This window comes from Sminthopsis crassicaudata, chromosome 1 (assembly GCF_048593235.1).
Source record: "Sminthopsis crassicaudata isolate SCR6 chromosome 1, ASM4859323v1, whole genome shotgun sequence".
Taxonomy (NCBI): domain Eukaryota; kingdom Metazoa; phylum Chordata; class Mammalia; order Dasyuromorphia; family Dasyuridae; genus Sminthopsis; species Sminthopsis crassicaudata.
This window is the reverse complement of record NC_133617.1, coordinates 453,662,570-453,679,020: the sequence shown is the minus strand read 5'-3', so window position 1 is coordinate 453,679,020 and position 16,451 is coordinate 453,662,570. Positions and strand designations below refer to the sequence as shown.

The 16,451-nt window shown below is 32.1% G+C and overlaps 2 protein-coding genes across 11 annotated transcripts in view; one reads left to right on the top strand and one right to left on the bottom strand.

The window, feature by feature from the left end:
- Positions 1 to 16,451, bottom strand: part of IFT74 (intraflagellar transport 74) — a 177,004-nt gene that overhangs the window by 149,887 nt on the left and 10,666 nt on the right. The gene's annotated exons all lie outside the window — the stretch shown is intronic.
- The window catches only part of PLAA (phospholipase A2 activating protein), a 37,282-nt gene that overhangs the window by 13,982 nt on the left and 6,849 nt on the right, over positions 1 to 16,451 (top strand). The window contains exons 7-11 of the mRNA XM_074280770.1: positions 2,599 to 2,768; positions 4,765 to 4,922; positions 6,599 to 6,818; positions 14,074 to 14,142; positions 15,178 to 15,249. Of these exons, the coding sequence (XP_074136871.1) occupies positions 2,599 to 2,768; positions 4,765 to 4,922; positions 6,599 to 6,818; positions 14,074 to 14,142; positions 15,178 to 15,249 (689 nt within the window). The remainder of the gene's footprint in view (positions 1 to 2,598; positions 2,769 to 4,764; positions 4,923 to 6,598; positions 6,819 to 14,073; positions 14,143 to 15,177; positions 15,250 to 16,451) is intronic.

Genomic DNA, 16,451 nt, shown 5'->3' with positions numbered 1-16,451 from the left:
TGAGATCAGTATGGGCTAGCATAGTTAGAGTAGGCTTTGTGAAATAAACTTGAGTTTGTAGTTTTGAAAGATAAAAGACATTTCTGGTGTAAGCATGAGAGAAATACGTGAGAAGTGAGCAGCAATGTGCATAGTAAAGAGATAAACATGACTGAAGTAGAAATTTTACATTAGAGAGTATTGACAAACACATTTGGACAAGTAAAAATACAACTTGATTATTGAAAACCTTAAAATTTTGATAGAATTTAGAATAATAGAACCCCTGATTTGAAAGGTACTAACGTCATCTAGCCCCCAGCTTTGTCGGCTGTGGTTTGTTACCCCATATATGAGGTCTTGTAACTGAATGTTGAGGTTGTGGAGTTATGATTTATTATCAGTAAATGTTTGATTTGTATGTCTATTTTATATACTTACATGTTCAAGATTACAAAAATTTCTCTGGCAAAAAAGGGGACATAAGTGGGACAAGTTTAAGAAATCCTGATCTAGTCTATTTGAGCTATTAATCTCTAATACTATATTTCCAGGCCTCTTGTTTGGAAATAACCTTTCCATTTTACAGATGAAGGGAACAAAACTTAACAGAGGTTACATCATTTGAGATTTCACAGCTAGCACTAGAACCTTTGTTTATTTAACCCACATTTAGAGTCCTTTTCTACTATTTGTAACTATAGGAATGGAATGGAAAGAATTGTTTATTAGAAACATTTCAAAGAAAAAAAAGAACTTTCGCACTGACTTTATTAAGAAGGGTGAGTAAAATGTTTAGGAATTGTGTTATTGTAGGAAAGAAATAAGAATCAGGAAAAAGGAAATATTGGGTAAAAGATTGATTTTAGACATATTGAAGTTAATCTAGTGATAAATCAGCTGTATAAAAATTGTCTTATACACAGGAAGTAGGAATTGGAACATAGACTTAAAGAAGCTCAGATGGAGGAGACCTCAGGTAAAGCGAAGTGGAAAAAGTGCTGGATTTAGTCATAGGACAGGGGTTCAAATTTCAAATTGGCCTCTTGACTAATAGTCCAAAATGACCTAGGACATTTCCTCTGTAGCAGGGATGGCAAAGAGAGAAGAGCAGAAGATCAAGGACCTTGTGATAGAGTAGAAAAAAATGGATTTGAAGTTTTGTGATTTGGCTTTACATAACACCTCTTTTACCCACAGGAGGTTTTTCCTCATCTGTGAAATGAGGTTGGACTAGACAATTTCTAAGATCCCTTCCAGCATCAAATCCCATAATCCTGTGACCTTTACACCTAGGAGGCAAAATAGGGAATAAGAATAGAATATAGTAAAACCAAGAAAATGTAGTTAAGAAATTTAGGATCAAATTAGTGTTATTTTATTTAAGTAAAAGAGTTTTAAGTGCTTTTATTATGTCAGGGGAAAAGAGAATTGAGAAAATTATAGATTTTGGATTTGGTTTAAATAACTTAAGTGTAGTGATGGTAAAGGATGGAGGTTAAAAATATTAAGGAACACTTAAGGAGGAAGTAAATGGTGACAAATTAGAAGCAAGAGGAATAAATCATTTTGTAAGTTTAGTCTTAATAAGAGAAATAAGAGAAGCAGAGGATTTTTATTATTAAAGTAATCAGTTTTACTAAGCATGTTTGAGGATAGAGGGAAAGCTTGAAGAAGATAAAAATTGATGTAAAATGTGGAAAGCAAGTATCTTAGTAAGGGAGAAGAGATTTGAGAGGAAGATTTAGAATGATTTTGGGAAACAGGTATACTTTTAAGAGGAAAAATTATGCAAAATCTATGCTAAAATATCTATTATAACTAGAAGGAAATTTTATGTAAAAAATTGTTATATCAAAACAGTGAGTGACTTAATATATTGATATGGATCTTTAGCAAATCAAAAATTTCCAGTCAGTAAATCCTGGACTACAAGACCTACCAGATAAAGCCTTAATATTTTTAAGTTGTCATTGCTATAATCTCCCTCAGATTTTCATTCCTCTGAATAAGGGGAGAGTATACTCTTGCTGACTCATTCATTTGAAATTGGGAGTTCCCTTGCTAGTGATCTCTGAGATTGAAATGAATGGAAAGTAACATATGTGGGGATCTCTCTTTTATACATATTAAAAAAAAAAATCCTAGAAAGGATAAAAATCATGAGTAATTATAGCTGGATCTGGGACTTGAACCTAGGCCTCTTGATTCCTAATGTGCTCTTGAAGTGTAATATGAAACTTGTATGAAAGTGGATTTTTAATTCCTTTTTAAAAAATTGTGCTAAAGCAGTAAATATTCACATACAAGTTTGTTATATCAAAGTGGATTTGAAATCAAACTCTGAATTTGAAAATCAAAGTATATATTTTCCTGTAAATTTTACCTTTATATGATTGGGTTTTCTGCCCATTGCATTGTCTACAAAGTAATAAAATATATACATGTCTAGAGCTATGTTTATTGTATGTATTATATAATATATAACATGCTTACCAGTTTGGTCCTTGGCAGCTTTTTAGAAATGTTTACATTTCTGCAGCATAACATATTTGATTCATTCATCAACATTCACTAAACATGAAGTAAAATTAGTCCATTTATTTATTTATTTTACAGTGATGGTATTATCAGAGTGTTTACAGAATCAATGGAACGAACAGCCAATCCTGAAGAACTTCAAGCATTTGAGAATGAACTTTCTCAAGCAACTATTGATTCAAAAACTGGTGATTTGGGGGATATTGATGCTAACCAGCTTCCTGGAAGAGAACATCTGAATGAACCTGGTAAATATTATTTCTTGGGCAAAAAAAAATCTTTGGATTATTCATATGGAGGTGGCTTAATTTTTCAAAATTATAATCAAAATGCCAAATAGGAACTTTTAATCACTAATTTGAGCTTTCTTACAAAGTAAAAAGAATATTAATGAGTTTCATTTCTCTTGGTACATGTATATGAGTAGATAGAAACATAAATAAATTAATGTTTTCATGATTTTTTTTTTTCTTTTACTTTTGATTCTAAAGCTTAAGCAAATTATATCTTTGCAAGAAAGCCCTAAATGGAATGAAGACAAAAATTTCTGGAAAATGATTTAACAACAACTAAAAAATCCTTGAGATAGAACTACATTGCTCTAAGAATATTCAAAACTGTCCTATTAAAATTGAAATTAGAAAAGGTTTACATATACTCCCGATTTCTACTTAGTACAATAAGAGTAGCAATAATGGTAGGGCTTTTAAAATAATTTTATGTTTTGTTTTGAACTTAATATCAACAAACATGAAATTTCAGTACTGCCAACAGTGAATTAGTGTGCCTGTTTTACAACCCTTCCCAACAGTTTTCATTCTTCATTTTTGCTGTTTCCAATAACCTAAATGAGTAATAAAACTTGTGTTGTTTTCATTTGATTTTCTCTTAACAATGTGGAACATTTTTTTTTCAGATGGTTATTGATAGCTTGCATTTCTTCTTTTGAAAATTCCTATTCATATTGAGAATATTATTTTTTGAACTTTAGATTGAGAATAGAAAAGGAGGATTTCTTTCATCTTGTTTTTTCTAGTGACCTTATCAGAGGATGGATCATAACATAGCATTTTCACTCTTTTGTGTGCTTGCATTTTATTTTCTCTCTTTTTTTTGCTTTTTGATCTGATTTTTCTCGTGCAACAAAATAATTGTATAAATATGTATGCGTATATTGGATTTAACATTTTTAACATGTTAAATATATATTGGATTCCTTGCGATATAGGGGAGGAGGAGATGGGGGAAAGAATAGGAAATTTAGAACAAGGCTTTATAAGAGTCAGTGTTGAAAAATTATCCATGCATGTTTTGAAAATAAAAAGGTTTGATTTAAAAAAAAAATTAACAATGAAAAAAACCCAAATAGTCATATTCCTGTATCAAAAAAAAAAATCTAATAAGAAGTCTAGTAATTGGGTAGTGTTAAGATTTTTATTGTATTTGAGAGTAAGAAATTTCCTTGGGAATTATTTGCACTTTGAGGTTCATAGATCATTAGATTGTACTACCTAGGAGATAATTCAGTTCATTCCTGTTTTTACAGTTGAAGAACCCAAAACACAGAGAAGAAATTGCACAACGATCCTAATTTTACTGATTTCAGTGTTTATACCATGCAGCCTCTCTTGGTTTTCATTGTACTTTTATAATTCTTTTTGGAATCTCCTTGGTAGCACATTTGATACTATATTATTTGTCTTTAAATCTTTGAGTAGATTATAAATTAGGTGAATGTTGGAACTGTTGTCTGGGTTCAACCCGAGAGATCAAAGGATGAGTTAAATTGTCTCATTTATTTAATTTTTAATACTTCATTTTATATCATATAAGAAATTATTATTATTATTATTATTTTTTTTTTTGAGGCTGGGGTTAAGTGACTTGCCCAGGGTCACACAGCTAGGAAGTGTTAAGTGTCTGAGATCACATTTGAACTCAGGTCCTCCTGAATTCAAGGCTGGTGCTCTATCCACTGCGCCACCTAGCTGCCCCTCATATAGGAAATTATGTTTCGATCAGTGCCTTATGTATACTAGGTACTCCCCTATGATTTTCTGTTAGGGATCTCTGATAAAAATATTCTTTTTTAATGCAGACATTCCAGATGGCAAACATCATATATCACTTAATTGCTTTGAGGAATGTTAATTTTTCCATATATATTTAAGGATTGAAGATCTTTGTTTCTAACAATATGTTTTATTCCTTGATATTTGTGATCCTTTAAATTTTCTTTTCAAGGTACTAGAGAAGGGCAGACACGTCTGATCAAAGATGGGGAAAAAGTTGAAGCCTATCAATGGAGTGTTAGTGATGGCAGGTGGTTGAAGATTGGTGATGTTGTTGGCTCATCTGGAGCTAATCAGCAAACATCTGGAAGAGTTTTATATGAAGGAAAAGTATGTTAATCTTTGTTTAATTACTGATTTATAGGAAATTGGCAGTTACCTCGGCACTTAGCTTACTTGAATAACTAGTATAGATTTATGGGGGTGTGGGTTTTTTAAAAAAATGTTTCACAAAGAAGCAAACTTTTTATTCTATTTTTTCTTTCATTTTCTAACATAGATCTTATTTCTTTCTAGATATAGAAATTTTAGCTGCCTTTTATGTCTTAGTTCAGGGATCTCAACATTTTTGTGGTGAGGACCTGCAGTGCCCTTCATGAGCAATTGACATTTAAATCAGGGAGATGTGGAGGTAGCCAACAGGTTGCTCTCCTGAAGGGTCAATATTTGAAATGCCAGAATCACTTGATCATGGTCAACATGTTGTTGAGGACTCCTGCCTTTGATTTTTAAGAGTACAAAAAAGGTGAGGGTGGATAGGGAGGGTGGAGGGGAAATGCAACAATCAGTTAAAAGGGTTATCACTTACTTTTTATTGTGTACATTAAGATAGGAGGATATCATTTCATCATAAGCACAATCAGTATTATCATCTCTGATCCTATAGATCAAAGAGAGGGATTTGGATCTGTTAAATTTATTAAATTATGATTATTAGTCTGATTATGAGTTTCTTTTATTTTGATTAACAATATGGACTGTTATACAAATATGCTATTGTGGAGTAAGATTCCTATGTCATTAAGCAAAAAGCATGGTTTTGTTTGCTTTATTTCTAGTAAGTTTTTTAGCTCTTATTTGTGCATACTTCCTGTTTGTAAAGAATAAGTGTACGGCCAAGTTTTAGTTTTGAAAGCCTTGGCTTTGCAAAGGATTTTGCAAACCTTAAGTTACCATATAAATGTTAGTAGACAGCTGAGTAAAGTAGATGAAGAGCATTGAACCGAGAATCAGGAAGACCTAATAAATATCTTGCCTGAGATATTTAATAGCCTTGTGACCCTAAACAAATCATTGTTAACTTGTTTGCCTCAATTTTCTCATCTGTAAAATAAGGATAACAACAACATCCACCTCCCAGAGTTATGGTAAAACTCAAATGAGAGAATATTTGTAAAGCTTTTTACTAACTTTAAAGTACTATACAAATACTAGCCATTATTTTCTTTTCCAGGCTTAAAAAGTTAATCTGTTGTAATTGTCATTAAGAAGATCTTAGGTACAAATTCTGCTTTTGATTTTTACTAGATATATGATGAGGAGAAAAGTAACTTAAGTTCTCAAAAGCTCAGTTTTCTAGTCCATAAAATGAATAATAACATTTATATATAACATATATAATAACAATAATAACAATAATAACATAATAACATATAATAATAACAATAAAATAACTAATAACATTTACATACACTTCAAAGTTAGCAAAGTACTTTATATTATTCAATAATAAAATAATATAAAGTACTTTGCTAACTTTGAAGTGTATGTAAATGTTATTAGTAATAAGATAAACTTGTTTTCATGCTTTTAAAAAAATTAATATGCTTTGCAAGACAGAAAAAGTAAAGTATTGGATAAAAATGCTAATACAACTTGATGTTTTACAAAACAACTGTTTAGATACCTATAATTTTTCATACATACTCTTATTTGTATAACAGACTAAAGGTTAAAAAAAAAAAACTTATTGTCAAACCATTTCCCCTTTGTATTTATTTTTAAAGGAGTTTGACTATGTTTTCACCATTGATGTCAATGAAAGCGGGCCTTCCTATAAATTGCCATATAATACCAGTGATGATCCTTGGTTGACAGCATACAACTTTTTGCAGAAGAATGACCTAAATCCCATGTTTTTGGATCAAGTGGCCAAATTTATTATTGATAATACAAAAGGGCAGACTTTAGGACATGTGAACACTGACTTTTCAGATCCATTTACAGGTAAGGGTAGAAGCAAATAATACCTCTATTAGTAATGGTTGATTTTTTTTTTTTTTTTTTGAATGGGGGAACAAATGGATTCTTCTTTGCCCTATGTAAGAAATCTAACCTTTTGTTTTTTGCCTCCACAATAAATTGACAAATATGTGAATTTGTAATAATGAATTTAAAGTTCTATCGTATAATTGCCATACAGAAACAGCTGCAAATAACTTAATTATTAAACTACATCTAGGTTATCTAGTATTTATTTTAAACATTTCTTCAAAGTGATAATGTAATTTGATCATTATCTTAAATTTAAAAAGTTTTCAAAGTGAGATTCCTTGAAGTAGTAGTGGACCCTCAGAGCTGGAATCAGATACAAGCAAATAAAATAAAATAGGCTTTTTATTCTATAAGTTTTTAAGTCATTACTTTATTATAATGGATTTTTCCATAGAAATCCTGTTATCTCAGTGTTAATTAAATTCTTGGAGCATCCAAAGAAATGTTTAATGTGTGACGTATGTGAACTTCAGAAATGATATTAACCTGCCTTTTGGGTCCTGGGTGAAGGAGGGTCATGTGTGTCAACTAGATTGAACCAGCCTCCAGCCTGTGGGTAGCTAGAGTTGAATAGAGGTACGCTAGAGACAGAAGGGTTAGGAATCAGAAGTTTAATTTCAAAGTGAGAGAAATAACTTGCAATCAATGTACATATGCTAGAGCCTGGCCTTTAGATATGGGAACCTGAGGCATCTCAGGGAGATCTCAGTATGTATACCAGTGACTGTGGTGTGCTAATGTGCTTGACAATAAGGAGTAACAGCCACAATGTGATAAGTTTGATTCATAATTGGGCTTCATGAGCAGAAGAGCAAATGCTTGTTTGAACTCTGCATCTAGCACAAAAATATTACAATAATTATGTGAAACAGTTTTAAGATTTTGCTGTGGTTGAAATCATCTAGAGGTTTAGTGCAAAGGATTGTTGTTATGCCAACTTCAGGGTACAGCCAGCTTGTTGGGCCTTTGCTTTAGAAAATAGCTTGAGCTTCAGTAACTTGAAATTTCCTTTTGGCCAAAATGAGATCTGAAAGAACTCCTACCTTTCTTGCCAGTCGTCATTGTTTGTCTTTGTTCTCAAAGACATCTGGGAGGTGATGCCATGATGTGCAAGTGACTTGGATGGAGGGGACTCCAGAGCCATCTATGTCCAGTGGCAAGATACAGATCAAGACTACTAGAAATGGTCCTGGATGAAATGGGGAGACTTTGGCCGTTTTAAGCTAAGGCCTTCAACATGTCTCAGTTTGATTGATGCTGCACCCATATATAAAGCTGGTATTAATTGAGGCAAAGAATCTGTTGTCCAAAAAAAATCTAAATTAATAAATGAATGAATGAGTGAATCTGGGAAGGGAATACCCTCAGTGTTTCTTCCCCAAAGCAGAAATGATTGCTATTTACATTCAACCTGAGTCAATCAGAACCCAAACAATGACCAAATGGGGCTTAGTTTAGGACCTATTGGTAGCTAATTAGAAGATCACTTGTGATTTAGGGCCTGGTTCTTAAGAAAAAAATCAAGATTCATTCAGCGATTGTTTGCTTGTAAGCAGGGAGATGGGGAGTTAGACTTGAATCATGGCCTTGGGTACAGGACAGTATACTCAGCCCTCCTTTGGAATCTTGGAACATGTCTCACATGAATGTCGGCTGTTTCTGAATATATACTAGATGAACTTTGAGGTTTGTAGAGAGTTATGTTGTTCACTTAAGGGCAAGGGCTTCAGATAACCCAAGAATACAAGGTTGTCAATTGTGTTAGTAGTCAGAAGGACTTGGTAGGGGCTTTTAGAGAAAACTCCTTGAGACAATCTTTTATCTGAGTTTCTGGTGAACATAGTCCATAGTTAGAAGTGGATCATAAAGATGATCCACTTTCCCAGCCACACAGGGCTGTTTAAACCATATGATGAAAATTTAAGCATAAACAAAAAATCAAAGCAATACAATAATTATAATAAATATTAATTAACATCAAGTCTCCTATATGCTACTAATCCAATTTCAAGATCTACTTAATCAACACATTTTGAGTCCCAGATTTCTCATGTAGTTATCTGGTCCCTAGATAGCTTTTCTTAATTCTCAGGACAACCTTAAAAGAGATTCTGCTTCTTTGGGCTTAAGTTTGATGGTTCCTAGATAATTCTGCTAGTAATGTCATTTAACTTTGGTTTTCAGTTTATATATCTTTGCTATTTCTATTCTTACCTAAATTTTATAGCTGATATAAGAATCTTTTAAAGAATTTGAGGTTCTAACTATAAAATGAATTCTATTGCCTTTTAAAATTATAGATGTCTTGAAAATGGGTAATTTCACTTTCTTTACCATTATTATCAACACAATTAATGTGTAAAATCCTTAATCCATTCTTGAGGATTTGATACTAAAATATACTAATAAATTTGACAGCCAATCATAAAAATCTGTATATAATCCTTAGAAAAAAGTCTAATTCTGCTGCTTTTCTCAAAATTTACTATTTCATTTAATTAGAAAACTTTCATGTGACTTAGTCTTATTATTTTGTTTAATCGTTTCCACCTTAGGAGGATATCATCCCAGTGTCATAATTTTATCACAAATACAGGCTAATTGTAAAATGCTCATACTTGCATCCTATTATATAATAAGTCAGAGATGCTCCAATATCAATTTAGTATTTAATAGATTTACAGAACTTCTTATTTATAGAAATTTTCTTATAAAGTAAAAGAAGGATGTTGTTATAACAATGTCACATATCATAACAGAAGGAAAAACTCTCTTAACTTTGTCTGATTCTAGGCATGAGTTATAATTGGCATAGTGTGAAAAGCAATGGTTAGGATTGCTAGGTGGGAATTTTCCTTTTTAGAAATATCCTACCTAGGCCATGCTGAGGTCATCTCCAAAATTTTTTCTAGGTAGAGAGATCCACTAGGAGTTCTTAAGATTGCAACACATGCCATGTTCTCCTTTTGGCTTCACCACAATATTAGACAACTATCCTGGTAATTAAAGCTCAAAACAATAGTGAATTACAGGCCCAGGAATTTTTACCTTAAATAGCAAATACTTGATAATTGATTCATCATCAATATGTTCAATACTAATTATACTTTAATAATAAAAAATGATTAACACAATAACTGATTATACTTTAATAATTGCTAAGAATTTAAAATGAAAATTTATTATAAATTATTATCTATTTTATAATAAAATATACCTCATTAAATATTTAACAGTCTTCAAGTATCTTTTTTCCCCCACATCCTCCATATTAAAAGGTTGTTTTGTCTAACAGCATTTCTGTTACAATGGTCTCTCAAATGTCACTATACAAGAGAATTTAGCAATGTAGTAACATAAACAATATCATGTATTTAAAATCTGAAATAAAACTTCAGATAAGACATCAATTACATTTCCAAATTATCACATATAAAAATTATTCATCTTTGATTACCTTTGACATTTTAAAACCACTGTACAGTTTTCAGGTATGGAATAATTATGTTCAATTAAGGAAATTTTGTTGTGCTTAGCATATGCCAGTCACTTGGTTACGTGCTTAACAGTCATATTACTTTGATCTTCATAGTAACACTGAGAGATGGGTGCCATTATTTTTCTCTTTACAGATCAGGAAACTGGGGTAAACTTGTTTATAATCATACAGCTAATATTTCTGCAACTGGAATGTAATTAAAATTTTCCTACATTTTTACAGCTTTCCCCCTCCCTCTAGCACTTTTATCTGATTTGAGATAAGAGGGGAAGAAGGTCTTTAATCTAGGAGAGTTATAGGTATCTCTGGTTAAACAACCAAAATTTTCCCTTTTCATGACTGATAAATGTCAAAGAAAGGGTCAATAAAGAGTTGCTATAAGATGCAAGCCATTTACCTTTTTTTTTTCCCCTTTCTTTACTCTGGGATTACTTCTAAACTAGCTGCCTTCCTTCATTGTTCTAGATTATAGTTGGGGAATGTCTGGCCTGTGGACCATATAAGGCCTGTGAAAGCATTTGCTAAAGCAACTTCAAGTAGTGATGAGTTGAAAGCTAGGTACAACATCCTCCCATTGCTTGAGTTGATAATTTTAATTTTGTATGTCCCCCAAATGGTGTTATAAATATCCAAATGGCCCTTGGCAGAAAAAAAAGAATATGGCCATTAATCTTGCCATTTTTAAAAAACTTGTATAAAATTTAATTCTTGTATTTCCTCAAAACAAATTCTATAGAGTGGTACTTCAAAACTTACTAAGATATTTCAGAAGGAAGGAAATTCCAGGAATTACTCCCAAAGTCCCAGGAGTTCTCTGCAGTCTTAAAATGATCAATCTTCAAATTCTTTAATGATTCATTTCCAAACCTCCAGGATCTGCTGTTTTTTAAAGCAGTTCTACAAACTTGGGTTATCTGACTTTATTTCTGTAATTCCAACATAGCCCAAGCTGAAATGACAGGAAAAAAAAAATGTCTTGCAGGATTTTTCTTTCTCACTTTTCTTATAACCTAATCTCCTGAGGAAAGCCTAAAATGGGAGTTATTGAGAGAATTGCTTCAGCTTTGAAAGTTCATTTTTATTTCTAATGTTCTAAACTTTGGGGCTAAAACCCTTGGAAGTTTTTCTGTGTGGCTGTATTTTAAATCTTTCAAGGTTATAGAACTGGTTAAGAAGATAAACATCACATAGTCCTTTTACAAAGACACAAACGGACCAAATGACAACATAGATACATACAGACAAAAAGAGTTCTAACAAAGCACGGAAATAAAATTCTAATTTCAAGTGGTTTAAAAACAGACACAAAGCTAAGTGAACACTCTTCTCTTAGTTTGCTGAGGGTTAGGGTAAAGAGAACTCTGATATCCTTACCCGAGAGAACCAACAGGAAGTGGGGTCACCAGAGGGCTCCAGAGTTTCTCCTTAAAGAACAGGAAGCTCAACCAAGACAGGAGCCCAGAACATGGAGCATGAACAAGAGCAGAGGACTCACCAGATCAGGGGAAGTTGGAGTCCAGAAAATTAAATATTTGTTGTTGCTGCTTATTCCAACTGATACTGGAGAGTTCCTTGTCCAGTTCTGCTTTTGACACTAATTAATGTCAACTGGACAGAACTAGCCTCTAACCTGTGGTGGCTGGAGCTGAACTGAGCTGACTAAGGACAGTGGGGTAAGGAATCAAAGAAGTTTAATTTCAAAGTGAGGATATTTTGTAGACAAGAACATGTGCCAGAATCCCACCTTTGGTGGGAGGGTAGATCCAAGGCAGTGTGGGGAGATCTCAGTACTTATACAGTGACAATGTAGTGAGCTGTAACCTTGACAATAAGGAGTAACAGCAACAATGTGACAAGTTTGATTCATAGTAGGGCTTCATGAGCAGAAGAGCAGATACTTGTGTGAGGTCAGACAATATCTAGTGCTACTCAACCAATACAATAGTTATATGAAATAGTTCTGAGATTTTAGTGTGATTGAGATCATTCAGAGTGCAAAGGATTGTTATGTCAAGCTCAGGGCACAATCTGGCCCTTAGTTCTGGAAAACAATGTGTCTCCTAACGTGATACAGAAAAAGCAGGAGGACGAGAATTTAATTTTTAAATAGTTTTATTCAAACTTTCCTCACTTCTTTCTGTATTTTTTCCCCCGATCCCAAACTTCTTAATGCTCATCTTTTCCAGGCCCATAAATACATGAACTGCTTACATTGCATTAAAGCCTTCTCTATGGAATCCTACCCAGCTGTGCTTCTCACATTTGTTTCTTGATCTAAATTTGTCTCTTTGCTTCTGTAGTTCAAATTTCAGGTGGCAGGGATACAATCTAATTGAATGAATTAATATTTATGTATATTCTTTAGTCTTTTATTTGCATTTATTTTATTTTTGCATTTATTTTTATTTTTTTAAAATAGTTGTTAACCAGAGTACTCTGTATTTAGTAGAATTTTAGAGAATTGGTGATAGGAGATAGAAAAACCTAGATTCAAGTCTTGTTTCTAACACATACTATGATATATTATATTGTCCTGCTCAAGTCACTTAGCTACTCCGTGCTTTAGTAAAGTCTCTAAAACTCAGCCTAAGAGTAGGTCCTGACTTGCATCAGTGGATGGAGTTTCAGTATTTCTCATCAATGAAATCATAGGTTCAGCTCCTATCCTTTTCCATTTTCACACTAATCTTCTCTCAGATTCTCCAGAATCAGTTTTTCCTAATTTATGTCTTTGAACAAATTCTTAAAAAGCTCCAAACTTTAAAATGGTTGTAGGGGGTTGTCTTATTCAGTTTCTAATGTGTCACATTAAAAAAAAGAAACTTTCTACAAGCTACTTAACGCTGGCTAAATGCTTCTCAGCAAATAATCTTGTGGGGGAAGGGAAGAGAACATTAAAGTGTCATATAAATAATCTCTGGAGACACATATGTAGTGGGCTCTGAGGATCCTTATTCAAACTCACCTTCCCACTTATGAGTCAGGGTTCCAGAATTTGACTCTATCAGCATTTCATCTTAAATGAAGTAATACTTATAAAACCCTTAATATGGTGTCTGGGACAAATTGGGCACTTAATAAATGCTTCTAGTAATATTAGTCCAGATCCCTCTCAAAAGTATCAGAATATGGGCCATTTGTAATTGAAAATTAATTTTAATTATACTTTTATTTGTTTCAAAAGTAGTGAACTTTACCAGTATAATATGACTAAAAACAGTAAGGATTCTACCTAAGGATTGAAGAACTTAGTACTTTTTCCAGCCCAAATGCTCATACATGAGCCCTGTTATGAAACAATGTCAGAGCATAAAAACACTTAGGTATATTGTAGGTGCATGCATTATAACTCATTTTATCCCTCAAATTCTCATTTTTGTTCTTTTCACTTGCAAAATTTTTTTAGTTACAATTTTTTTTTTTTGGTAGGAGTAGGAGCCAGTGATTATTATTATTTCAGTAAATGTTTTAGTACTACTATTTGAAGAGTATTGTGTATACAAAATAAAATTGATGCTATATATACTTTTTATCTTCAGGAAGCTGTTCTAGATTGTTTAGTTTTCTTAAGCTTGTTCTTTTAACATATCTTTTCCTAAATAAACAAGCAGACTTTGTGGAAAAACATTACAGAGCAGAATTATGCTTTAACTTTTACTTTTCTTGGTGATTGAGGCAGGGCTTCATTTTTGTTTTTAAATTCTACAGGTGGTGGTCGTTATGTTCCTGGTTCTTCTTCTGGATCAGACATGTTAGCTGCTGCAGATCCTTTTACAGGTAAATGGCAGGCTTGTTGATATTTTAACCTCCGAGTATGTAATATTTATTGCTTTAAGAAATATTGGGAAATTGTCTATTCATCTCTTTAAAAATCTTTATTCTTAACAATGACCAGTTCACACCTTTTCCTTTGTCTTCCAAATTCTTGCTTTTTACTAGAGCTTATGCTAGATTATGTCACTGTCATTTATGCCAACATATTCATTACTTTTTGTAGCAAACTTTACCTCATACTACATCATTCTGTTACCTCTCATTCTCATTTCCATTACCTCATTACTATCTTCAAAGCTCCTCTAGGTTCATAAAAATTAAGATTATTTTTGATTCATTTTTCTTATGTATTTTCAGGAAGTGATCCATTAAAAAAAAGTTAACAAGCACTTATTAAGTACTTAATATGCCAGGTACTAAGAATTAGGTTTACAAAGAAAGGCAAAAACAAGTATTTATTTAATGTATTTTCTTTTGTCAATATTAGGCATATTTTGGTCTTTTGGCTAATTTAGGTTTGGCTTTTATAGCATTTTTACCTTGAAATCCTATTTTATGTGTAACTACAAAATATTATCCTATTTTAGTAGCCAATTAGTTTATTCTCAAATTAGTTTATTGCTCAAATTTTGTCTTGCAATGGAAGCATTTCCATAGTTTTTTTCCTTCAGTCAGCAATTTAGTTCAAAAACTACTTAACTTTTTCATCACTCATGGGATTTCCTGAGATCTTTTTTAAATGTAATTGAAACGAACATGATATGCCAAGTGGACGTTCTCACCTTCAGTGGGAATCCCGACATAATTCACAGTTAATTCTATTTCTATTTCGAATACTTCAAATAGAACTAGGAAACCAAGTTCCATTGAAATATTCAAGTATATATATATATATATACATATATGTATTTTTTTTCTACTTATGTGGTATTTTTAAAAAATCATATGAGATGCAAAATAAGTGCTACAGAAGATGAAGTTTTTACTTGAAAACAATTTGTGAGTAGATGCTACTTTAATTCTAATATTATATTTTAGGTTCAGGTCGTTATCTTCCTGGTTCAACAAGCAACACTGGAGTATCTTCAACTGGAGTTGACCGATTTATAGGTAAATTCTTTTAAAAGTATCCAGATCTTTTAAATCTTTAAAAAATTGTTTTTCAACAATATCTCCTAAAAACAGTTTTTCTTATTTTTCCTTCTTAACAAAGATTTTACATTACCTCTTACTACTTAGCAAATCATATTCCAAATCCTTTGCCTGTTTTCAAAGACTTTAAAAATAAACATTACTTTTTGTACAACATTATTTTGCCCTACTCTAAGTTAGTTGGTCAACAAACATTTTTCAGAATGCTTACTATTTACCAAGCATTGTTCTGAGTACTGGGAATAAGGAGAAGAATAGTCTCTTCCTTTAATGTGCTTTCATTATCTAAATAAGTAGATAATTAGGATAAAAAGATTAAAAGGAAAACTATTTTAAAAAAGAAGGCATTAGCAGCAGGTCTGACCAGGAAAATCCTACTGCAGAAGTGGGATTTTAGCTGACTCTTGAAAGAAACCAGGGAAAACTAAAAGGCAGAGGGAAAGTGGGTGAAGATTTTTTTTTCCAGTCCACAGTGACCACAAGGTTCTTTATGTGAAAATATTTTAATGGTGATTGCCCATAATGGTTTTTATGCTTAAGTCTTAACTCTTCAATAATATTTAACAATCTTGAGGGGAAGCAAAGACCATTTGAACTATTATTTGTTTCATAATTGCTTAGTCTGTATTTAGGTATTTAATAAGTAACAGAAGAAAAAAACCTGACAACATTTATTGAGTACCTATTGTGTGCAAATATAGCTACTAGATGCTGGAGATAATACAAAGTTTTGATATAAAATAATCATATTTTTATATTATGGAGTAGATACTAAAATTATTCAGGATCTACAAGTTTTAGGAAAATGTTTCTGTTGTATTTTACATATTACTTTTGTATCAAGAGAGAAAGCAAACTTCCTTATTCCAACTTCAATGGCTGGGTTCTATGATCCCAGTGATAAGGGTCTTTCCTTCATTTAAAGATCAGAAAAAAAATCTTATTTTCCTATTCTGTATGATTTTTGTCTGTGTTTACTCCCATGAGTCTTTCATGGCTAAGTTCTTTGATCCTATTTTCTCCAATATAGGTTAAAAATATCAGAAATAAATGTGCTACTTTTCATTAGGAACTCTAGTTAACATTTCTTGTTTTCCATATTTTTCATTGAATGTACAGCTAAAACCCAATATATAATATATTGCTAACTCCTTTGTTGG